We start from the raw sequence: 27,334 nt of genomic DNA, 5'->3' as shown, positions 1-27,334 counted from the left end.
CCACATATCAAATTGTTAGGAACAGTGCCCAGTGCAAAATGGTAATTATAATGTTACCTATCGCAGCTGCTAATTTGATCAAATTTACTGGATTTCTTGAGTGCTTGTTTCGGTGCACTATTTTTCCAAAGTGATCACCAATTGGTGGTGGTTTGAAAATATTTAGATCATGTAATTAAAAAAAATAATTCGATCGATCGATTTAGTTTATTTATTTCGCTTTTCATCACTTTTGGCTAATCGCGAAGATGAGGATGAGTAATGGTGAAATTCTTAAAGGGACACGCACTCGCAAAGAACATCCAAATTCAGGTCGGTATTCATTGTGCTAACCATTCCGTCAGGGAAATAGGTTTAAAAGAATTCGAATAATAAAGGGAAGGGAATGTAATGATGGGTTCATAATGCTTTAGCCAATCCTCCTCGTCCACCGACGCCAGGGGTTCCAGGTTCGAATCCTAGCCTGAGCATGGATGTTTGTGAGTGTCCATTCACCAATTTCATCATATCATCACTCATCCCCATCTTCGCAGATTACCCAAAAGTGGCACAAGCAGTGAAGTAAAATAAGGCAAATCAATCCATCCTCGTCCACAGACTGAATTTCTAACCACTCGTTTCTTGAATGCTAGTTGAAATGTAACGTTGCGAACAGATTTGTATTTGTGGAGTTTACACAAGAGCAGATGTTTTAAAATGGGCATCGTCTCTTTGTCTTTTCAGGTTCCATCAAACTTCCGTTTCGTCGTTGAACAAACACTGCGAGAGTTCTTCAAGGCTATTCAAGGTGGCAAAGACACGGAGCAGTCTTGGAAGAAGTCGATCTACAAAATCATATCCCGAATGGATGACCCTGTGCCCGAGTACTTCAAGTCCCCCAACTTCTTGGAACAACTAGAGTAGATAAAGTGACTAGACACAAAAACATTTGACGCTTGTTGTTCCCCCTTCTTCATAACTGTTTTTTCTATATGGTTCTTTTTTTTAGTGTGTTGGCTGCAGCTTCTTTCCTTCACAAAACAGCGCTTATTCTCTCTATTCATATATATATAAGAAAAAAGTATAATCCTCTGGAACTTGTGCAGTTTCACAAAGTACACAGCTTTTTTGTCCTATCAGTGGATCTAGCTGCAGATGTGACTGGCAATGACAGACTATTTCTCAAGAAAATGTACCTGTCTATATAAAACAACGTTGTGTACAGTTAATTGTTTTTTGAAATTCTTCGGACGGACGAAGAGACTAAATCCTAAAGAAAAACAAAGAAAAGACACCAATTGTGAAAGGAAAGTGATATGGTAGATGTAAAAAAAAAAGACCAAACTAGGAAAACATGCGAGACAAACTGAATTTGGTCATTTTTCTTGTGATTCAACCTAAAGGACAAGCTTACGAAAATGAACAATGGTTTCGTCATTGTGTTTTCAAGCTTTTCGAAGCAGTAAAACTACTACTACTATTACTACAAAAAAGCCAAGGTTATGTATGCTTGTGAGAGTGTGTTAGTTGAATGTTTCGCCCCAACCCTTTTACTTTCTTTTACTCTTGAACCTTCTATCTTTCTCTGTGAAAGTAACTTGGTTGAATTGCACATTCTGCCGTCTCCATCATATCCAGGGTCACAATGGATCACAAACAAATAAGGTAAAAGGATTTTTTTTTCAAATTACCACAGTCATTGAGAAGTTTAGTGCCTTCTCAAGCCTTCCATTGCTAAGAGGGGAAAACACAAAGTAAAGCAAACAAAAATGGTGAAGAACTAGCTGGTAATTCATAAATTAACATGTTTAAGTGTTTGTTTTTAATTTTCTTGCTTGAAAGAAAGACAAACCAAACAACTGAATATATGCACATATTGTAAAGTATTAATGAAATAAGGCCATCATGGCTTAAACTGAATGCCAGGCTTATATATATATATATATACATAAAGAAAAAATACAATGAGTTGCTAAAGTTGCTTGTTGATACCTACAGAAGGCATTTATTTATTTTGTTTATGCAATATACCTATGTTGTACATTATTTATGCAGGTGTATGTCACTTGCGTTTGCACATTCCTTTAGTAATAGCACGCATCACATGATCTCGCAATTAAGACACAGTGTATTTGGTATTTCCTATTCTGGACTTAATTCTTAGGCATGTGGTGGGTAAACTACTAGTCACGTCTCTCCTTTATTTTGTAATATTTGTGTTTATATTTATATCTTGTGATTTAGTCATCATGCCTTCTTGAACACAAAGAGTTTGTGATGTAAAGTGTATGTATAATTATCGGCGGAAAAGTTTTTCTTTTTCTAAATCAGAAAAATTATTGTAATTATTTGTGTGCACCACGGACATGTGGGATGCAAAAAAATTGTAAAAAATAATTCTCAACATTTGATACAAATTGTATATGTATATATACTTTTTTCTTTTATTAATTTCGTTTTATTTATTTATTATTGTTTCTGGAGACAGATTGCACATATATTGTAAGGATAGGGAATATCTTTAGATTACAAATGTGAAAGGGACCAGTACATTTCTGATATGACACTTGGCTCTTTGGAACAAGCGAAAAAACCCTCGAAGAATTAGCAACAAAGCACTCTGGTGTTAAATTTCTCCTCGCAAAGACAAAAGTAACAATCACTAAACAATGGGCCCGAAGTTTTCTTTAATCGTACATTTCACCCAACATGAACACATAGAATGCATTGTAAAATATAACGCAGTCAACAAAAATTAACAAAAGTAACTATACCAAATGGTAAAAACCCTAGATCAGCAACTTTAGTTACACAGCCATTGCTGCCATCGTAATATATAGAATCATAGAAGTATATATATATATACATGTAATTATTATAAATAAAAATGATGATAGACGTGAAAGATGGAAAAAATAAGTGTCTCGCATATTTGCTTAGGGTTCCTGAAGTGCAAATACATGGCAAAAGGCCGATGAGAATAGAGCGAAGTTATGGTGCGAAGTCTAAAGAGAGGTACGAAAAGGTAGTGAAGTTATAGAGAAGGGCTAAACGATGGTGAGAATGTAGTGAAGATATGGTGGAAAAGTTAAAGGGGTTTATAGGAATGGTAACGAAGTTATGGTGAAAATAAAAACCAAAGTGTCCTTTATTTTGCGGATTGTTGAGTTATACCGTTTGTTTACATATATGGTAGCTCAACAAAACAAGCATCTAGTCATCAGAAGATTAAAAAAAAAGCAAGTCACATGTCACTTGAGAGGGAAAACGCAAGTTACAATTTCACTCAAACTATGACCACAAACTGAGTTGCCGCAATGTTGTCGCCTTTTATTTCTCTTTTTAAAAAAACAAACAAATAAAAGCTCTGTTAATCTCAGAATAGCAACAGACAAACAGCAGAACATCAACCACAAACACAGTCTGGCTGAAGCTCCCTGAGCGAGTATAGACATCAGCGTTAATAAATAAAATAAGAAATGAAGCTTTCCTTTCTTGATAAAGCCCATACACACTGGAGCACGTGTAATAATATTATGTGCATATAAATATATATATATAAACACATACACATAACTACAAGCTGTCAATGGCGCCATGTCACGTCACGACACGTCATTGTTTTCACGTCATATTATTGTATTTAAGAAGCGTTGCCAGTACAAAGACTGGGGTTTTTGTTTATTTCCATTGAAACTGACATTGTTGACTCCTATGTAATTGTTGCCCCTGTAGATTTAACCGTTCTTCGATGGTTGTTGTAGGTTTGACAGGGAACTAACCCTTAATAGGTGGTGGTGGTGATGAGATAAAATTCTTTACTTCTTGTTTATTGATGAAATAGTTGGATAAAATTATACACAGAACAGTGGTACCATAATTATGTTTACTAATCTCACAACTGGAAAAAAAACTTGGTATTCAGTACAATGATGTCACAAACACATTCCTTGCATTGTTTGTTGTTTATTTGTTCAACAAGGATTGTTTTTAACGAGAGAAAATCATTACTACCTACCAGCTACTCTTACTGAAATCTACCCAATGCTAACCCTAATACTCCTGCAAAATCTTTCAAATTTGGTTCATAAACCCTGCTTGTTCATACGTATACTTTTCCATTGCTTTTTGGCACATTTCAGTCATGACCGCAAATGTTTAGGACACTGTTATTAAAAAAAAAGTACAAGCTAATTTCTGTCACCTTTTGCGCCTTATCTTAATAATATAAAAGAGAAGCAAAAATGAAAAAAATTGTGTGTAATTTTTACCAAAATCTGCCTTACATGCTATTTTCTTAAAATCTACCTAGTGTGATGATTTTGCTGTAGATAACAAAACAGGAAAAAATGACAATGTCTGGGAAAAGAATTTGGTACCATTTTTTGAAAACTAAAGGAAAAAAACTGCAATAGCAACTCATTTTTATCCACTGGCTTCCTACCACGAGGGTTGCTTCCCCATAATACAATGTTTTACAGACTTTACAAGTCTTCTAGTCCGGTTTGCAAATAGTCATTCCTTTGAAGTGTGTGAATTGTAGTGCGTATGTAACATTGTTGGTGACATTTATGCGTTATGGGAAGTTTCCTTAAAGGTTTTTATAATTAATTAATTATGTATATAAATATATATATATCATTTCACTGAAGAAATTGAACTTCAACATTTTTGGAAATGATAAAAAATATGGATACATATTATATATATAAATAGATTATTATTATTTGGTTTATAGTAAATTTATTTTTATTCACGAATCTGAAAATAAGAAAAATGCTTTGGGTGTAATATTACTACGTTTTGGCAAACAAAGCAACATTTTAAACAAAATGTAATTATATATAAAAAAAGATACAGGTGTGTTTCGTGTGAACGTGTTTTATGTGCAGTATTATTTATGTTTTTAAAATGACAAATTGTTGAAATGTGGAAATGCTGTGAAGTGCAACAAAACGACAGTTCAAAACAAATCACAAAAGTCTTGCAAATACCGGACTCCATAAGCAAAACATTACAATAGACTGAAGGCGACCAAAACCAGCATTCCATAACAGTTGAAAAATTCCAACACATGGAATTCCATTCTATCAAACAACACAAAAAAAGGGCTCGTACGTCCGATCGAAAGTGCCTTCAAAAAAATGTTGATTTTTTACGAAAGGGCCCTACATAGACCATCGTAGCCCCACTACATCACTTCACAAAATTTCCACATATTATCATTGTATTATTGTTTTTTTAAATTTCCTACTCATTTTGAAATATCAGAAAAAGCGCAGATTCAAATTCAAAATATACATATATATTGTACAAATATATATATATTGTTATTCTGAGCAAAGAGGTAATTCCATTTATTTCTGATATTATGTAAATGCAAATTTAATTTATTGAGTTTCATTTTTTTAAACATAAAATTGTATTTGCAGGAATTTCGTACTGTCATGCATGGAAATACACAGTATTCATGAAATACCATTATTCTAGTTTGTAGGAATACATGATTATGATAATAATTATTTCATGGTTTTATTATTTACCCACGATTCCAAACCATAGGTAGTTGTCAATCCTAGTATCTTATTTTTTTAAAATACATTTTTACATGAAGGTACACTATGTACGAATACTAAGTATGAGTGAACAATGAAATACAAATGTTCCTTCAATACGTCAAAGGTTACAATTAGTGTCTCTTGCATCAAACGGAGCGCTAACGTAGTGACTATTAAGTCGTCTGCATAACTAGCGACACAATAAGCGAAACAGAACGTTTCAAGACAATGTCTTTTCATCCATATATCAACTCGTTCATTGTCATTTTATACATACGTATATAAATAAAGAGGAAAAATGTGTTCAATTACGTCACAACTAAGTAAAATAACCTTTGTAAATAATTATGTATGTTTTTCCAAGACAAAATGAAATTGGTGCTCATTTTATATATTATACAACAAATATAGATAAATATTTGATTACATTTTTCAATTATGAGAAAAACGTTAACATTTCCAGTAATGAAGTTGCGGAATATTAATTGTGGACAATAATTTTTCGAAAGAAATATGCAAATTTCGATTTAAAAAGTTTGTGAAAAGATTAGTATTGTTAGTGTAGGAACTGCAATATTTACTATTATACTCCAACACATTTTGGATGAAATATATATTTAACTTTTAGCATTCAAATTATATTTCTCTTCGATTTTGATTTGGGAATTCAAATAAAAATTATTTTCATAAAAATTCAGAAATAATTATTGGAATTTCTTTTACGCGTCATTTTATTTTGTGGTTCCTACATTACAATCCAATTAAAAGCTTTGAAAGTTTCAAATTATTCTATTACTTGAAATGTTAACGGCAAAAAGTGGGGAAAATGATATTTTTTAAACTAAACATAGAAATTTAAAGGGAAATTTTAAGGAACGAGTCGCATGTGCCAGTAAGATATAAGAAAAAGTACAGATTTTTTTCCTATGTGTAGATAACTATTTCTAAAACGGTGAATGTTTTCTCTGGTTTTTAGTTTACTTGTGCATGTTAATTGTGTGTTGCCATTAATGCACAAGATACCATAATTATTAACCAATAACGGTCTCTTGTCCGTGCATGTTGTTAGCAGTTCAGATGTTTGATGTATACATTAGTTTTAAAACAACATCCATTTCATGTAATAACCGTTTCTTCAAAGGTTTGTGTTTGTCTGCATACAATGCATAACGTGAAGAATTGTTGAATCACGATGATGTGTTTTCATTGATAAGCAGTAATAAAGCTATGCATCTATTTCAAAGCATTGCCATCCCGTATTATATTTATCTAAACTAAGAGTTGTATGGAATATTACCTCTGAGAATCCTAAACCTATCTTCGCAACCAGGAAACCGAAAAATACAAGGAAATACGAGCCAGAATTTTTTTTTTAAAGTATAGTGGAAATCTCATTGATATCTCGAATTTGTAGTAGCGTGACTAAATAGAAAGCAATATTCCTGTATGTTTTTCACAATCCCTACGAACAGAAAAATTACTTCACATTTACTGAATTCTCTTCGATAGTGAAGATTTTGTCAAAATCACTGCAGGCAATAACCGCTTTTCGTTTGTGCTTGCAAAGTTAGTCAAAATAATGCATACCAAAAGAATAACGAGTTTTGCTAAAAAAAATTAAGCACGTTTCTACAACTTCTCTCATAACTGTAATAGTAATTCAGTCTTTCAAGAACTAGAAAATCCTATGAGTTCAATTTAGATCAGTTTTCAAAACTGAAACATAAGCTTATACGTTCAGCACCTGCCACTATAGTTTTATGGTTATCGAAATTCAAAAATTGAAATTTGTTTCACTTCCACAGCTCAATGGTAATATCATGTTTAGGTTAATCGTGAACAAGAATTATATCAAACCATGAAGATTTGTTTCAAGAAGCTATGGGCAAAAAATATTTTGTTGGTCTATGAAACAAGGTACAGTAAAACCGTCAGCAATAAATTTCTTATATTGTTTATAACAACGTCGTACTGGATGCAGGCTTAAACGTGTAAGTCAAAACCTATTATATTTAACATTTTATTCAAAAGTTTTGAAAGCATTAGATCATGGGTGTTATTTCATAATGCCTAAGCACAAACAAACAATACTCTTGTTTATGAATAACATGTTATGAATAACCCAAACCTTATAATCTTACTGTGCAATATATAACTAAAAAATCACTCTCATGGAAGTTCTCAACATATACACAAACGAAGACTATTTAGATAGAGCACAATTTGAAAACCCTTCAACTATAACACACATATATTCAATATCAAAATTCGTATTTTTAATTTGTACGACACACTTATTGGTGCACATCAAATATGTTACAAAATATTAGAGGGAAATTGTTCTGCAAATATACTTGGAACATTTTTGCACAACTTCTGTGTACACGTACATATGGATACGCTTAGCCGGTTTTTAATGGCGTGATGACTTGGGGTAATTTGCCTCAAACAAGATATCACAAACTGATAAATTTAAAGAATGGTTCATTTACTTACCTCATGTCAATCTGAAATCATTGTGCATGAGGTAACACATATTCAGTAGGCTGAAAAGAAAAGAAAAAAAAATCACTTTCGATTTTTAAGAATTACTATTAGAAACATATATTTCTTTGGAAATTTTTCTACCGAGAAAATTGATTTTTTTATCAACACTATTAAATTCTGAATTAAATTAATAATAAAAATAATTAGTGTCCAAGCACAGAGAAAAACATCAAATTTTTACAGCTAGCCTAGACATGTCTAGACACTTTCATTCTTTGGTATCCAGCTGTGATATATTTTTTTTAATTTGCAACATGTCAACTTACATTGTAATTGTATCGCTTTAGTTTTTGATCAGTGGACAGAACGTGAACTGAAGTGATATACAACTAAAATGTAAGATGACATGTTAAAAATTAGAAAATTTATCATAGCCTGATGCCAGGTAATGGAGGTGCAAGTACTGGGCATAACTGTGACGTTCAAATGTTATTCTCTATGCTTGAAGTGTAATCAAAGATAAAATTCAACCTCGAGAACCAGGTAGACCATAAGTTTGATAGGCTTTTGGTTGGTTTTGGAATGCTTAAAAAACATATCTAAAATTAAGATTATCCTTTTTCTCCTTGTACCTAGGAGATAAGATATATTATATCCTAGCTGACAAGTTAACCAATTTAAAATGAATGAGGAACAATTTATCTCAGAAATCCATGTATTAAAAAGCCCGACCATGCCTACCCTGAATTTCTGCCCATAAGTGTAATTATATTTGGAATGAACTGGATAAAATATACAATTTCTAATTCAGTATCTAGCTCATTAACACATGATTCTTTAACATTTCATTTGCATTTGAATGTTTTCAAATTAATGCTAGGACGTTCAAATTTAGATTCATTAAAATATTTTAAAACATGGTGGAATGTTTACCAAAAGTGATCTTACAATTATTGGATTAAGGCAGGGCAAAAACTATTACTTCAAAACAGTTGCCAATTATTTATAATTTTCTTTCGTTGAATTTATGTAGGATAAGAGAGCATGTTGCATAGCACATGATTATCCAATACTAAATATTAACAAGTTAAATTTGGATAGTAACCAAAAATGGCAGAAAAGCGACGTAAAATACTAATAAAATAAAACAAATCTTTATTTTACATCTATTGTTCAGAAAAAAACGAAATATGCCAAAGCTTTGTAGTTCTTGTTGACTGATAAGTCAATTGTTTACATGCGCACAAACTTAGCAAGACACTGGCACCATAAAAATAACTGTTTTCAATTCTGAAACAAAAGAGCACCTTAACAATAACTTTTAAAACAAGAGTACCACAAGTGAGCGTAATGTTTTGCAACCCCATAATAATAATAACAATAATAAAGGACGAAATAAGTGTTCCCTCATCAAGTGTGCGGACAAGAAGACACGCTAGGAATATGCAATGATCAAACACCGTAGATCATTATTCGATCTCTGATTCCAGTCGTTAAAGCATTGTTACCAGGCATTGTTGCAGATTTTATTTCTCTGTGGGGGAAAAAAGTTTGACAATTCGTATTGTGAACCTCAGTGGCGTACACTGAGGAGGGCTGAAACTCATGTGACTTGTTATGGGGCAAGATAAAATTCCTTTTTACATACAGGCTGATCTCGTACAACACTGAAAAACACAGTGTGTATAGGGCATAAAAAGAAAAAAGAATCCCTAATAACGTCTTGCTCGTTAAATTCATGATCGATAACTTGAAATAATGTATACGTGAGAGCAATGAATAAATTTTATTATGTTCTTTAGAATTTCCTTAAACACCTGTTAATTTTACACCCGTCTAACACTCCGGATTTGGCTGCCATCTTTGAAAAATGGCGCCTGAAATCATTTTTTTGTAAATATATCGCTTGGAAAGCATTTTATAGCAAAACAAGTTATTGTGACAAAATTATCTACAAAAAACAATCTGAGTATCTTCTCCTTTAGCATGAGCCGTTTTGGCTCTAGAGGAGCGAGTAATTTCATATTTTTTTTCCCCGCCCAGTATGAAAAAGTTCATAGAAAAGTCTCAAAAGATGGAAAGTAACACTAACATTCTGGTCTCAATTTACAGAAGTCTCTCTCGTTTTGAAATTCGAAAAGGGTCCGAGGCTTGTCTAGTCTCATTGACATCTCTAGTCCCTGTCTTTGGTTTTGATTGATCGATTGATTGAATTGGTGTTTTTCAAGTTCACTTTATGCACAGTAAGGCTAATCGGGACTGGAACTACAGTTTAAAGTAGGACCCGAACCACTACGTGCCTCCACAGGGTATCGAACCAGGGACCCCTTGATTACAAGGCGACGACGGGGAGCCCCCTTGTCTTTGGTGTTGGAGATAGGTCAATCACCCTCGAACTGGCAAAGAAAAATATTGTTTCTTACTGTTTGGAGACGGGAATCGGCAAAGCATAACAATTTTTCAGAATCGTATATTTAAAAAAATTAAGCAAGAATGACTTATTTCTCCACCATTTTGTCATACCTGTACAGGAGAAGATTTCGAAGACCATACGCATAAAGTCGGTAGGCATTTGGTGTAGGTGGCCATCCGGGTTGAGTCACGAACTGTCTACCAAAGGAGACTGTTCGGGCACAGATACATCTCAACAGTGTGTTTTCCTATGTGAAATTGAGACTTGAAGAGTGGTTGGTATTCAACGTATGGAACAACATATCAGGGCATGTTGCAAGATATCACGGGTAACTATCGCAAATAATACTGTCAAGTTCTGCATAAGGTTTGTCATTGCAAGACTACTAATAAGTATGATAAAACAATTTTGTGTATCAAAAAAAAAAAAATACGCACATTAAGCATCATGGGTTTATCGAGCTGTGGTTTGAAGACCGCTGTACTAGGACGTTAATAAGAAAATAAGTTTGCGTTAGTGACCATAAACGCAGTTAAAGTTTGTTCCGCGACACACTGTATATGTCTCGTATATTTCGAGACTAGAGGCGAGAACGAGACGGATGTTTACAAATCGAGACGAGATCATTGGATACCATCCCTATATGTTGTCTTACAGTGTGTGGAAGCGTAAGGTTTGTATTAAGTCCACATTATGCTCAGATAAGACTAATCGGGACTGGACCCACAGTTTCAAGTGGGATCCGAACCACCTCTTCTGGGAATCGAACCCCGGACACCCTTGATTACAAGCATGGCCCAAAATTGAATTTTTCACGAAACGTAACGCCTTACTTTCGTTAACCTACCGAAATGATGCGCTGTATTGCAATTAATAATAGTTAATATGAAAATATTTACACAACAAATAATTGGCAAATGAAAAGTTAAAGCTAGAACCACAAAAAGATGAAGGGAAAATAGATGCCATCATACTCTGCCACCACACTCCCTCGCAACAACCAGCGGTGCCCACGGGAGGGATTCATGACGCACCAGCGTCATGGGAATTTTTTTTTTGGAGGGGAGAACAAAATCTCTTAGTTTACCTACCAATTATACATATATTCACACAGGGGTGCCCACAGGGGGGGTTTTATGGCACAGGTTGAGCCATGAGATTTTTTTGGGGGATTTTTTCCCTTCAAATAATATAAAATTCAACATTTATATCTTTTCCAAAATATATGAAAAACTTTTACACCTTAGATGCATCATATTTAATCAATTAGATGAAGAAATGAAAGTGTTTAGGGCATTATCGAAAGGGGGGGGGGGGGCTTACTTATTTGACACATGGGTTCTGAGGGGGATTCTGAATTAAACTTGGGGGGGGGGCAGTATCCAACTCTAGGTCTTAGATTATAGCGAGTACTTTAGTTAGAGGGGGATTGAGCATTAAATTGAAGGGGATATCCAAATCTTGTGTATTACTATTGTCTTAGACTGTTGCGGAAATTCTGGTGTGGAGACTGAGAATTATTTTTTTGGAGGAGTCAATATCCACTCTTCAATATTAACAGTAAGTCTAATATTGGCACGGAAATTTTGGTGGTAGGATTGAGTATGAAAATTAAAGGGGGAGATAGAAAGCTCTTGATAAAGTGTTAAATCTTAGATTGTCAAGGGATTTCTGTAGTGGAGAGAGAGTTCGAACATTACATTTTGGAGACTGTATTTAGCGATAAGGCATCCACACTTTTTCGACCCCGAATGTGCCAAAGGAAAAGCTGGAAAAGGAAAAGACTAAATATCTCGGGATCTTAAGAAAGTATTGATACCCCATTAATTTAATATTCTTCAAAGCCTGCAAAGAAATGGATGTAGAAATTTTCTTGCTCGCTTCGCTCGCAATGTTTTGTAGCTATGATGTGTGTGTGGCACTTTATTGAGATAATATTATCCTCGATTGATTGATTGTTTGATTTGGTGTTTTAACACTACTTTATGCACTCTAAGGCAAATCCGGACTGAACCTACAGTTTAAAGTGGGATCCACGCGATATTCTCGATTATGACGAACGATTTTCTGTTTAGGTAGAAGGGGAAGATCAATTATAATGTTCAGTAAAACTAAGAAAAATTTACTTTCGGTAGACACGCTGTCAAAATTAAATATTTTGTGAGGATTACGATGTGGTTTAAGGGCGCGATATAATTTGGGGGGGACGCATGACATGAAGTTGGGGAGGATGCGCCATTGGCCTTGGCCCCTGTATTCACACAAAAAATGGGGGATCGTTTCGTTTGATTGACTTTTCGTTATGGTTATTAGATGTTCAGCTTCTACTTCATGATTCAACAACTTCGACAAGAATACTATTTCCTGTAGCAATCATGAAAGTGAGCCGTACCTTTTCTATCTTTAGTCTTTTAATTTCAACTACAATGAAAGGTTTCGAATGTCATGCACCTTTTGATTGTTGGCATCTCGGCCAGTGGTAAACAATGCCTGGTGTTTTCTTTCAGTTTGTTTGTGTTCCTGTGCTACGACTGACTGGATAATTGTAAAAAAACTGTTAGTTTTCGTTGTCTAAAGCTTACGTATTTCGAAAATTTAATTCTTAATAAATGAAATCAAATTATCCACATTCAAACAAAAATCAATAACTGCGTGTTTATCCAAACTATATTTGTGTGTGTATGGGGGGGGGACACAGATGAACAATTAAATAAGTATGACGAACAATTCTTTTGGGGGGATTTTGATGAACGACTTTTGGGGGGGGGGATGGGCACCTCTGGAACCTCTGGCGACAACAATGTATTTCCACGTAGAGAGGAAGGGAAGTTCATATGAAAGCTGTAATATGTAGGTTACTATTAAAGAGTAATAAAGGGAAACCTCTAATGAAATATCTAAGAAAAAATGTAATGAACCGGAACGGTCCCTTGTCATCTCTGGCGAGGCGGAACGGGAAAGTTGCAGATTATCACGAACCGGAACGCCGTTCCGGTTCATTTCGAGACCTTATTACAATACTACAGCATTGAGTATGCTTGAGTTTTTTTTTTTTCTTCAAGTCTTGCAACTTAAGTTCCTGGCCATGGGTGTTCTTTGTGAATGTCCCTTCATCAATTTTATCCTCATAGCCGCGATTAGTCAAAAGTGCCAGAAATAACAAAACTACAGGCGGCACGAATTTACCGAATTTAAGTTAATAAATATTCTTTATTTATTTCAAAAATTGAGTACCATCTCCCACCACGCAGAAATGCACATTTTCTTCTTCAAGATTGAAACTAGGTTACAAAATATAGTGAACAGGGAAATTTTCAAACGTCACACACACACACACATGGTCTCCCCGATGGCATAGTGGTAACGCCGTCGCCTTGTAGCAAGGGGTCGAGGGTTTGATACCCGATGGAGGAACGTGGCATAGTAGATCGGATCCCACTTTAAACTGTAGGTCCAATCCCGATTAGCCTTTCTGTCATAAAGTGGACTTAAAGCAACAGTTCAATCAAAGGTGACATTGTAAAAGGTAAGTGTGTTAGATCAATGAGAGAATTAATTGAATTTGGATTGACATATTGTTAATAACATTGTAAAAGTGGGTGATATTAACTAGACAACTAAATGTCCTAAGCTGAACTTTGTTATCTCTTCTACCAAATTGTTTTCCCGGGAATAAATAATACAAGCGGAGGGATACTAGTAACCAGAAAGGAGGTGACGATTCCTCCACACTACCCTTATATATCATCCTGGGTATGCATAGAAAGTTACGTTACTACATTTCCTGAACAAAACGTTTGCAACGAGTTCACCTGCGAGACAAAGAAGTCGATGAAGAAAATGACGAAACATGGGAAATAGCCTGTGTAATGAACATGCCACGTTTAAGGTTATGAAATCGGCAGGGCAAGTCTCAGTTGTTATACTTCCTGTGTTATGTTGTTATAAACTGTAAACTAGGCAGGTTCACGATATAACCATGAACTACGGAGAGATTTTCAATTAGTTACTAACAAGAAATTGTTCGCACTGAAGCTCCATTGCAGATGGGGGCCCAGGTAGTTAATCCTGAGCCAAAGCAAGAATAAACATGTTTCCGTATTACCTACGCTAGCTTAGCAGATTATATTTTTTTCAGGTTTCAAATATCTCATTTGTTTTGACATTACCTGTCCTGAAAATAAATAACTTAAGATTGTATTGGGGAAGGTCGTTACGGGTATCCACATAGTACTCCAGGCTTGCTTATTGCTTTTTCTGCTACAAAGATATTGTTTACGATGACGAGGATCGTAAGAATGAAATGCAACTAGTGAGATCCGAACCAGGGTTGAACCCATAAATTGTAAAGGGTTCTATTGGATTTCACTGCAGGATCGGAACCTTTTTCCTCGCACAATTTTAATTCGGTCCAAGTTGCGTATTGTTTCATTGGAAAAAAGGTTCCTGGACCGAATTTTAATTGATCCGGAAAAAAGGTTCCTGGACCGTATTTAAATTGGTAAGGGAAAAAGGTTCCTGGACCGTATTTAAATTGATTCGGAAAAAAGGTTCCTGGAACGTATTTAAATTGATTCGGAAATAAGGTTCCTTGACCGTATTTAAATTGAGCCGGAAAAAGATTCCTGGATCGTATTTAAATTGATTTGGAAGAAAGGTTCCTGGACCGTATTTAAATTGATAAGGGAAAAAGGTTCCTGGACCGTATTTAAATTGATTTGGAAAAAAAGGTTCCTGGACCGTATTTAAATTGATTCTGAAAAAAGATTCCTGGACCGTATTTAAATTGATTCGGAAAAATGGTTCCTGGACCGTATTTAAATTGATTCGGAAAAAAGGTTCCTGGACCGTATTTAAATTGATTCGGAAAAATGGTTCCTGGACCGTATTTAAATTGATAAGGGAAAAAGGTTCCTGGACCGTACTTAAATTGATTTGGAAAAAAGGTTCCTGGACCGTATTTAAATTGATCCGGGAAAAAGGTTCCTGGACCGTATTTAAATTGATTCGGAAAAATGGTTCCTGGACCGTATTTAAATTGATTCGGAAAAAAGGTTCCTGGACCGTACTTAAATTGATTCGGAAAAATGGTTCCTGGACCGTATTTAAATTGATAAGGGAAAAAGGTTCCTGGACCGTACTTAAATTGATTTGGAAAAAAGGTTCCTGGACCGTACTTAAATTGATCCGGGAAAAAGGTTCCTGGACCGTATTTAAATTGATCCGGGAAAAAGGTTCCTGGACCGTATTTAAATTGATAAGGGAAAAAGGTTCCTGGACCGTATTTAAATTGATTTGGAAAAATGGTTCCTGGACCGTATTTAAATTGATAAGGGAAAAAGGTTCCTGGACCGTATTTAAATTGATTCGGAAAAATGGTTCCTGGACCGTATTTAAATTGATAAGGGAAAAAGGTTCCTGGACCGTATTTAAATTGATAAGGGAAAAAGATTCCTGGACCGTATTTAAATTGATTCGGAAAAATGGTTCCTGGACCGTATTTAAATTGATAAGGGAAAAAGGTTCCTGGACCGTACTTAAATTGATTTGGAAAAAAGGTTCCTGGACCGTATTTAAATTGATCCGGGAAAAAGGTTCCTGGACCGTATTTAAATTGATTCGGAAAAATGGTTCCTGGACCGTATTTAAATTGATTCGGAAAAAAGGTTCCTGGACCGTATTTTAATTGATTCGGAAAAATGGTTCCTGGACCGTATTTAAATTGATAAGGGAAAAAGGTTCCTGGACCGTACTTAAATTGATTTGGAAAAAGGTTCCTGGACCGTATTTAAAATGATCCGGGAAAAAAGGTTCCTGGACCGTATTTAAATTGATTCGGAAAAATGGTTCCTGGACCGTATTTAAATTGATAAGGGAAAAAGGTTCCTGGACCGAATTGAAATACTTTACAGATAAAAAGGTTCTTTACGGTCCAGAACCTATTTAGACTTGCTGATTTTCTCTCCTGGACCGGAATTGAATTTATTTAAAAATTCCTGGACCTTTAACAACACTGATTCGAACTAAAGGATCTTGGCTTCACTCACATTTCCATGTGGGTTATCGAGACTGGAACACAACAATAAAGACCTGAGCACGATGCTAGAACGAGACTGTTGTTGTGCGTCTATTGGCTTGCACTGCCGATGAAATCGAAAACTATACATATCATATTATCGCCTTCCTTCCTTCCGCAAATAAAAATTAACGAGGAAATACTTCCAGAATCCACCGTAGGTGGCAGGAGTGACTGGACACTGGACATCTCGCTAGCCATCGTCACAGCCCCAACGGAAAGCGCAGCACCGAATCGAGCTGCCATCTCTCGGCCAACAATGGAACTATGTGCGGCGAAGGCTGCATCGCGGGATTTCGAAAATTAACGCGCGAGACGGGACGAAGATTCTTCTTTATTATTTGTTAGTTACATTTGATTGCTACTACCTTCCCCTTCAAAAACTCTGAGGCGTGCGACATTTTCTTTACCCGTGAGACTTCTTAACTGACAGTATCTTGCAGCTTTATGGTGAAAAATAGCAGTAAAAGAAAAGGTAAAATATACTAGAGCCGGAAAGCGTGCATACAGTGGCGTAGAAACGTTTTCGATTGATTGAGGGGGGGGGGAGGATACAAAGTTCAACCTCCATTTCTATATATAAAAAAATTGTGTGCATTTTATGAATTTCAGTTAATATATATATATATATAATATTATTAACACTGTTTTTTATCTCGTCAAATAATAATTTTAGCATTTGATTTACTTATACTTAAAAATAATACAACAGCCTACACCTAGGTACACATTGCAGACACAGTTAGATACATTATGGTAAGGTAAAGTTCCCCGTGCACAAAGCACCGTGCCATGAAGGCATATTCAGGGGACGTGGAGGTAGGGCCTCACACATTCTCGATCTCGATGAGGTGATGTGATCAGCTCCACGCTCCGGTCGCCTTTACCTCCAACCGCAGGGTTGACTGCAGGTACCCATTGATTGATTTGAGGCTGGTTGAGCCCCGGAGCCGATTTATGCGGGGAAAAATTCCATATCATCCAAGGTGTAGTCTACATTCCATCGTTTGGTACTCATTTTAAATTTATTTCCTTAAAGTTTTTCCGAGAACAGGGATCAAATGAGGTAATTAGTATCCCTACTACAATTTATTACAGTGGTTTCAAGGTGAGTTGGGGTTCTTTTGGACACGAAGAGAATGTAGACAAAGGCAATTTCGTATGTTTAGGTACTATAAACGAGATACTTCGAAACCACCCAGGAGCTAAGCTAGCTGGGCTCTCTGCGAAGCCTGAAGCCTAGAGAGTAAAGCGCACGATAAAAATCGATTAGAAATTGTGAATATATTTACTCATTTCAATAATAAAATAATGGCGATTCTGAAGTCGGCAACCTGAATTCTTAGGAGTTGGCAACCTGAATTCTTAGGAGTTGGCAACCTGAATTCTTAGGAGTTGGCAACCTGAATTCTTAATAGAAAGAGAGAGAGAGAAGGAAAAGAAGGAAAGAAACATTTCACTCTCCTTTTTCCATTTCTCTCCCTTTTCGAATATAGAAAGAAGGAAAGATAGAAAGAAGGAAGGAAGGAGAGAAGGACATAGAGAAAGAAAGAACGATAATGAGAGAGAGAGATTGAGAGTAAGAGAAAGAGAGGGAGAAAGAAAAGGAAATGTAGAGAAGAAGCGGGGAAAGAGAGCAGGAAGAGAGAGAGAGAGAAGAAAAGAGGAGGAATGGAGAGAAGGAGAAGATAGAGATTAGGAGGAAAAGAAAGAGGAAGAGGTGAAAGAAAGAAGAAGGGAGGAGAAATAGAGAAACAGAAGGAAATAAAAGCAAAAGGAGAAATGGGGAAAGAGAGAGAGAGTGTGTGTATGGGTGTGTGTGAGAGAGAGGGAGAGAAAGTAAAATGGAAGAAGAGGAGAAAGGCAAACCTCTTTCTCTTTCTCTCTCTCTGTGGGGAGGGGTGGGGTGGTAAGGGGTGACTACCCTCTACTCCCCTCTTCTCTTCTTCCTTCTCCGAGAGAAGAAGGAAGAAGATGGAGTGGCCACTCTTTCACTATCTCCTTCCTCTCTTTCTCTTTTCACACACTTTTCTTAAAGAAAAGAAAAAGAAAGAAGGAAAAAGGAAGGAGCAAAAGAGGGGGGCACAGAGGGTCAAAAGGAGAGAGAGAGAGGTGAGAGAGAGAGAGAGAGAGAGAGAGAGAGAGAGAGAGAGAGAGAGAGAAGAGAGAGAAAGAAAGACGGTGTACCGAGAAGAAAAACCAAGAGGAGAGAGAGATAGTGAACTCTATCTCTCTCTCTCTCTCTCTCTCTCTCTCTCTCTCTCTCTCTCTCTCTCTCTCTCTCTCTCTCTCTCTCTCTCTCTCTCTTCACGTCATTGTGAGCTAGTCCAGGTTTTGGACTCAGCATACGCCACGGAAACCAACATATGGGGTTTCCCGCAACATTGGAGAAAAATCGCTACTAATCAAATGTAAAAAGCGAGGTAATTTATTCTGCATCAAGAAATTATCAGATAAGGTCTGTCTTTTTGAGTTTATAAAACTGTACCTTTGAAACCAAAAGTATCTTTTTAAAAAAAAAAAAATGCCGGATCGATGGGTATTGTAGACTTTCGAACAAAGTTCCCTTTGTTCGAATCCCAGTCTCGGCATGGATGTTCTTTGCGAACGTCCCTTCAGCAATTTAATCTAATATCACTCATCCTCATCGTCGCGAGTAGCCAAATGTGACAGAAAAGCGACGCTGAATGACGAAAATACAAATATAGTTGTCTCTAAAATCGTCATAGGTTGTATTGCTGTATAAGTTTCCAGAAAGACGAATGAATGAAAGTAGTCATTTGAGAAGAGAGTGTTAGTGTTAAGGGAGGATAATTTGCACGAATTTTCTGCGGTTGGTATTTATCCACAGTAAAGAGTAGACCAGTCTCTAAATACTTCAACCACAATTAGTCAAATTCTACAATTGTTAAAATCAGGGTGCGAAATCATTTAAGACTGGTGGGGGGGGAGATATATCTTAATCTACAAACCACCTTCCCCCACAAACATACATATAAATTATACAATATATATATTTATAATGTTATTAAAAGTAAAAATAAATTACTAAATTGAATTAGTAATTAAAATAGTGTTATTATTAATTCATACAATGAAATAAATTTGTTACTTTTATGTACGTATATCATATATTATAAAGTAGCAAATTACGTCCTTTACTAACCAGTTAAAGATGTTAATAAATTATGAAATAATTGAAGTGGTTTTATTATGTGTAAGTTTTTATTTAGTTTTTGCTTTATGTTAATATAAATCAATTAGATTTCATAGTTATTATTTTCTTGCATTCTTGTTTTACTTTTATTGTGCATATTGATGTAGATTTGTTAATTATCTCTTGAGAGAGTGAAAGCATTCGACACTCACAACCACACTAATTTGTGTAGGGTTTCAACATTATTTTTAGTGCAGTATATTGGAAATTAAAAGTTATTGCTTATCTTTTGTTTCTTGTAACAAAACTCTCCCCCCCCGAATTTTTTGGTGGGGGGATTTTTGAGGCCAATATTGTTGATTGGGGGGAAACCCCACGTCCCCCCCCCTGGTTAAAATGGTTTGTAGTTAGGCTGATTTGTTTGGGGCCTAGTCAAATGTGTATACTCACATTCTCTCTCTCTCTCTCTCACACACACACACACACACGCACATATATAAGGCAAAGGTAAAATAAACCCTGCGCATATGCACACATGCCATCAAGGCACATGTTAGGATGATGCACCCGGCCATCTTTACACGCCAAGATGCACCCCCCGCCCCCCGGTACACATTGATACGAGGCTGGATGGGCCTCAGAGCCACGCAGAAACAGGGAAATGACTGAAAAATTTCGTGGTCCAGATCACCTGCACCGGAATTCGAACCGGGGTCATCCACGTAGCAGTCAGACGCCCTAACGACTAGACAACCACGGCTCCTATATAATACACAAAAATATATATTTTGTACATGTATATACCTTCAAGTAGAATAGCTGAAAAGCCGGGCACATCGCGCTACGACGTCAGGGGTCCCGGGTTCGAATCCCCGCCTGGGCGTGGATGTTTGTGAGTGTCCATTCATCAATTTCATCATGTGATCACTCATCTCCATCTTCGCAAATTAGCCAAAAGTGGCACAAAAAGCGAAGTAAAATAAAGCAAATCAAAAATCAAAATACCTAAAAAGATGAAGCCGATTGGAATGTACATGCAAAGTTTTCTAAATAAATAACTCGTAGAGTTTTAAAACAATATAAAAGTAAATTTCTCTCTGAGCCACAGAAATTTGATGGTTGCACATGAACGTTTCGGAATGGCCAGTGTCCGGCCCCCTTGACAGTGATCAAGAAATGCTAAGAAAGTGGTACAAGCAGCTTTGTTGCAACTAGACATAGTGTTTATAAAGAAACACGTCATCATACAAAACTTAATGAAACTTCAAGTGAAATTACATGTATCGAATTAGCTATTACATGACATTCAATTTATACAGAAGGGAGGGCTGACCCCACCGCCCCTTTTCCTCCCAGACGCCTGGACTCTTCATGAGTCTTCCAAGTCACGATTTCATTATTCTTCCCGTCTTCACAAAGCCTCGTCTCACACTGGATGCTTATTCTAGAAAGTACTGTAAGCATTAAATCCATCAGCATTACCACATCTCTCCCCTTCTAAAGGATGTGCACCGTAGACGTTGGTAGAGACAAATTTATTTTGTTTGTTTGAGTTTTTGTTTTAACTCTTTCACTGCGGAATTCTCTGGCACACAATATCCCTTGGCTGCGTAATTAAATTTGAAAAAAAAAAAAATTTTTATAAACAAATAGTTTTCACAATTACATTGCGTTATATATGAGAGAGAACTTACAAAATTCATTCCTTGCACTGGAAAACCATTCTGTAGTCCCTGGTTGTATGATATTTTGAAAAATTTTGAAATTTTGAAATATTTTGAAATTTTGAAAAATTTTGAAAAATTTTGAAATTTTGAAAAAAATAATTTTAGAAAGAATAATTTTAAAAAATTACATTGCAAAATATGTTATAGAGAAATTACAAAAGTCATTCCTTGCACTGGCAAACTATTCTGTAGTCCCTGGTGGTATGATATTTTGCAAAATTTTGAAATTCCCGCACCTAGATCAATGCTGTTTTGCACTCTGCTCCATGATGTTATGGACGGCGGTACAAATTCTTCATCAGACACTACACAATCACTGTCACCACTTGAAGTCTCATAAAAACTGTCGCTATTATCGTCACAATTTAATTCACCTTCTGATTCAACAGTTGAGTAACATCATTATCAGACAAGTGTTGACGACTTGACGCAGCCATGTTGTTTACATTCGAACATGCATTTGAAACTGACATGTCAGAGCACTCAATGTTCATATTCTAAACGGAGGCGTAATTAGCGACATCATACGGATATAAACAAAACTACAAGTTCAAATAGTTCCAAATAGTATCAACAGATGTCTGAAGGCTACTAAAAGCGACATACTGCGGAAATGCGACACCCGCAGCGAGTGGAAGTATGAACTCGCAATAATGCGACTTCCGCAGAGCAAGGCACCTGGCGTGCTGTGCATAAATGCGACGACCGCAGCGAAAGAGTTAAGTTAACTTTATGCACAGATAGGCTAATCGGGACTGGACCTACAGTTTGAAGTGGGATCCGAACCACTATCTGCCTCCACAGGGACATTGAACCCGCCCCCCCCCTTACAAGGCGACGACGCTACCACTACGCCAACGGGATGAAAAATTAGAGACGATAAGCTTGATATATTCCAATATAAGCGACCAATGGCGTATTTTGAGGGGATATAAGAGGTCCGAACCCCCAGAAGGGGTTGCCACTTGCCAAGTATCGAAATTAAACAAAATATGTTTAAAAAAGTGGGTGTTTCAGCATTGATATTAATGGGTCCTGTTTATTCCATTAATTGTATTTCTTTCTGCCGTACTCACATGATGATATAATTCCATTGAGATGTATCAGTTTGGTATTGTCAGTAGATTGGCGATTTGGGGGTTGTGGGGCGCCACTTGTTGACCCCGCACTATGGCCATATGGCTCGGGCACGTTCTTTGTGAGTGTCGTCCCTCATCCTCATGGTCGCGATTAGCTAGAAGTGGTCGAAAGACGACGTAACTAAAATGACAGAACAGAGGGATCTTCAGTCAGTTAAACCATGTAACGAGACTTTCGATATTGCACAGCAACTGAAATGGTTTATTGTTAACCGACCTTTGTTTATATTCGTGCTGGCTAAGATCAAATATGTTTTTGTTTTTATTGCTATTCGTTTACATATAAATATGGACGGACCATCATTTAAGGGTTGACATTGAATGGGAACAGCTACTGATTGATTTATTGATTGAATTGTTGTTGTAAGTCCAATTTATGCACAGATAGGCTAATCGATACTGGACCTACAGTTTAAAGTGGGATCCGAACTACTGTGCAATGTGCCTCCAACTGGTATCGAACCAGGACCCCTTGATTATAAGGCGACGATGTTCCCACGGGAACTCCTTAACTGTCTATTGTTGAAAGGGTCTAGAGAACTGTAACAAACATTGTTAGAAATTTGCACGTTTTATTGTTTCTAAGTAACGAAAACAATGCTCACTCACACTCACAGGGTGGTTGTCATGGAAACATAGCCGCATCACAAAATTTACCAAATGCAGACACCCCCAAGGCATAAGATGAAACATTTCAGGTGGCATTAAACTGAACGATTCGAAGGATGGAAATAAACAGAGGGGGGCCAGTGCCCAAAGGCTGAAAGGTCTTTATGAACGTGTTTGAGTGGAAGTTCAACAACGGTTTCTTGTCGTCCAGCCGTCACTCGGTACTCGAGTTGGACACATCGGTGGAATATGGAGTCAGCATAGCAATCCCCGATTCTTGCAGCAGCTTTTCACGTTTTCTGCAAGACCAGGAGGACAATGAGTCGGAGCATCGTCGTGTGGAAGGATCCAGTGAACGTTGGCGCCAGTTTCTCACCAAGCACTACGCGCAAGGGGACAGCTTAGAGTGCGTGCACGCGGGAGACCAAGATTACCCCTGCCTGCCTATGGATGCGAAGGAGAGGCACGGGCAGAGGTGCGTATACTCCAGAGTGCGAGACGCCGAAATGGAAGACAAGAAACCGACCAGAGTCGCGAGGAGGACCGTTACGAGGACGGCGAGGTCGAAGCGGGAAAGCGATGGCCCCGCAAGGGACAAGAAGGACCCTCACGCGGGCACGTTCAACCGTTTGCTGACGGAAAAGACCGACCAACATTGGAAATGCTCGACGGCGCCGTACGGAAGCGACGACACCGTCGCGGACATCCAGTCCCCTTTCTTCTCGGCCTGCGACTTTTACATGGAAGAGGTCCCACGCGACGACGACGCACCTTCCACTTCGCCCACCACGCCTCCTGAAGACAGGCCCACCCGCGAAGGCAGATCCAACTCTCCCAAGACTCACCAAGACGCTCCGGGAACGTCAGCTCGTTCCAGGAGCCGCTCCAAGACCCGAACTCGCGAGAACCGATCCAAGTCCTCTTCGCGCAACCCCCGAACGGATGCACCAGATCCCAAGAAGATCGTGAACGAAACGGTGCTGGTGCGGCTCACCCACCCAACGCGAGAGAGGCGAGAAAACTTCTCCGCAACCGAGTTCGAAATTATCCAACCAGTAAGCGATCACCCTGTAGACGAGGAAGAGTCAGGGTTTATCGAAAGTCTCATCGCAAGACAGACGTCAGCATCATCAGGCACGCCAGTCATCCGTAAGTCTTCCACCACGAACCTCCTCGGCAGGGGCAACGGTGCATTCCTTGCTGCAAGTCCTCAGATCAGCAGCGTCAACGTCATAGAAGAATGCCGAAGTATCCTGCCCGCACTTCTCACAAGGCCCAACTTGAAGACCTGCATCGACATTTTATTCTGGCAGACCCTGACTGAGCTACCAACCCTCCTACTGGTGAAACCAGCTCCCGTCGGTCTTTGCATGAAGATCGACTGTCTCTCTGTGATATCTCTTGTTTTGTGCAACTACCTAACGGCAGTACTCAAGAAGAATATTACGTGGGTCCCAGCATGGCGTGATAATGAATAGACTGAGCTGTCCCCAACTTCTTTGAGTACCTACATGTAGCACAAAAGCGAATAGATCAATTAAATTCATCTTGAACTAAGAAATTCTAATTCTCTTTGTGCACTCATATTAAAGCGAACCCTAAAATTCCTGTAAGGGTGATAGCTACGCGTTTTGGGTTACTAAAACAACTAAAATTCTTCGAAATATGGCTCACTTATTCAGTATTTTGTGATTGCTTTCTGGTTTAGGAATAGTACATCATATGAAATATGGCAATGTTCGCCATTACCCAGAGTCGTGGGGTAATGGTGAACACATTTGATATCATGTTTTATCTTATGTATGATGTTTGACCAAGGAAACATATATATGTACCATTTCTAAACAAGATCATGTTTCCATTAATTTTGGACTTGATTTGATTGGTTTGGTGTTCGTGACGTTCCTTTCTGGTGTTCGCCACTGGATCACTACGTCACGGTAGCTACCCAATCTCCCTGTGCGGCGGAGTTATGAGACTCTCCTTAATGTTATGCTACACTGAGCATTCTCAGGACGTACGATTAGGAAAAGAAATAGCTTGTTGCCATTTCACAAGTTTAATAACACAATTTACCTTTAAACAATCACTGCATAATAACACATACATATTCACAAATACTAGCACATTTCAATTATGCTGCGGATTTTTCTTTATAACAGTGTTTTCACAAAATTAACATCTCACGCAACTCAACTTACTTTTCACCTTTTTGCGCACTGTTGATCTAGCCACGGAATCAAGAAAAGATTAACCAGTTCTACAAATGTTTATAAACCGGAATTGACTTCCGCTTCCGATGCCACTCTTAATTACACATAAGTCTAGAAACTATAAATTTGATAACAGAAACCACAATATTACAGAAAATAAATAAATCAAACAGATTTCTGTGAAGTTAAGAGAAAACAAATAAAACACTACATATGGCCAAAATAAACAAGGCGTATCAAGTTTTAATTCCACTTTATGCACAGTAAGGCTAATCGGGACTGGACCTACAGTTTAAAGTCTGATCCGAACCACTATGCGCCTCCACCGGGTATCGAACCCGGGACTCCTTGATTACAAGGCGACAACGCACTACCGCTGCGCCATCTGGGAGGCCCAGTTTTGGATTTTATTATGTTTTCATTAAATATATGGATGAAGTCACTTAACTTCTGCAAAAAAGGCCATTAATGATAGAATATTGATGATGATGTAGTAATCCTGGCATAAATGAGGCATATTGCTAAGGAGAATGCACTTTTAAAACATGAAACGCGTATTTTAATGATCGCATTTGAACGTAATGAAAACAGTACAGAATGTTATTGGATTTTATTGCCTTGTTCATATTGCTTTTGTGAATTGACAGTTTGTATACTGTTAATAACTTTAACAAAACTGATAATCACACTAAAAAAACACGTCACAACAACGTTTTGCACGAACTCTCGAATTAGTGTGATTTGCAGCTTGGTTATTTATCAAACATATCTTAAAAAAATCTCCACATTCTCTTCTAGATGTCGTGAAGGCCAGCGCCCAGGATTTTCGAAAGGGAGGGGTTACGTACACTTTTTCTGATAGCTCTCATTTTGCCATATTATCCTACCTTTGACGTTTTTTTTTAGGAATACTGGACCAAAGGAGGGGGTATAACCCCCACCAACCCCCCTTGGGGACGCCACTGCGTGAAACCACAAGTATTTGCCAGTAATAAGCTCACTGGAGAAAACGATAGTTTCATTTGCGTCGCTTTTCTGCTTACTTAGTCTAATCGTGACGATGAGGATGAATAACGATTAAATGGATTGATGAAGGGACACTCACGAATGTCCAGGCCGAGAATTCAACCCTAAACCTTCAGTAACGAGTAGGGTTGGTATCGAGATGCTCGTTCTCGTCTCAAAAGACTCGGTAACTCACGGCCAGTTCTTTCACCAACACTCCCCATTACAGTCGCTACGTGGATTCTTTCTTTTTGACCATTACGTCATCCCTCCTAAACGGCAAGTCGTCAAGTGCACTTGAGCTGCAACATTGCGTGCATAAGAGACAAGATGCTTGTTTGCAGGCACCGAGAACAAAGAAGTTCTTTTTTTCCGGGTAGTGTCTGCCCGGGTCAATTTGTACTCGGTGACACGAGCAAGGGAGTCAGTGTTGTCAGTGCCTGAGTTACAAACTTTACTCTATTTGCGCCTAAATCTTACTAGAAAATTTGCTAAACCGAATTAAAATGTACCTGCATGTGTTATGTCAACGTTAACGCTATGAAGCAGGCCCGTAGCTAATTAGAATTGATCTCCAGGGGGGGGGGGGTTCACGGGTTATCAGGGGGGGTTGTAGACTAAGTACATTTTCGAAAGTTTAACAGTATTAAATAAAGATAAATTAAGCGCATGTGTGTGTGGGTGGATCATCAAGGTAAAACATAAAATTTAGAAATATCATGCTATCTTCTAAAACATCTCTTAAAGCAGGGTGTATATCAGTCAGGAAAGTTAAGAATGTCAAGAAAAAGTCAAGAATTCAATAGGTAGGCCAAGAAAGTCAAGAAATTATGCTTGTGGTCAAGAATTTTTGCTTTTTTTGTTCCGTATACTGAATTTACATTGTTATATACCTGTACTGGGATTTATTAAATTGAATATTTGAAAATCTAAAATTGCATTAAGTTGTGGTTTTGATTTGTGTACTTGTT

At 37.4% G+C, this 27,334-nt stretch overlaps 1 protein-coding gene across 6 annotated transcripts in view; it reads left to right on the top strand.

Moving 5' to 3' along the window:
• Nucleotides 1-6,774, top strand: part of pros (homeobox protein prospero) — a 136,097-nt gene extending 129,323 nt beyond the window's left edge. For all 6 annotated transcript variants that reach the window (XM_083137911.1, XM_083137909.1, XM_083137910.1 and 3 more), the window contains one exon: nucleotides 724-6,774. In XM_083137911.1, the coding sequence (XP_082994037.1) occupies nucleotides 724-903 (180 nt within the window). In that variant the 3' untranslated portion in view covers nucleotides 904-6,774. The remainder of the gene's footprint in view (nucleotides 1-723) is intronic.
• Nucleotides 6,775-27,334: the final 20,560 nt, after the last annotated feature.

The sequence above is a fragment of the Lepisma saccharinum genome, chromosome 16 (genome assembly GCF_977018435.1).
Source record: "Lepisma saccharinum chromosome 16, izLepSacc3.1, whole genome shotgun sequence".
Classification (NCBI taxonomy): Eukaryota; Metazoa; Arthropoda; class Insecta; order Zygentoma; family Lepismatidae; genus Lepisma; species Lepisma saccharinum.
This window is presented reverse-complemented; position numbering and strand designations above follow the sequence as displayed.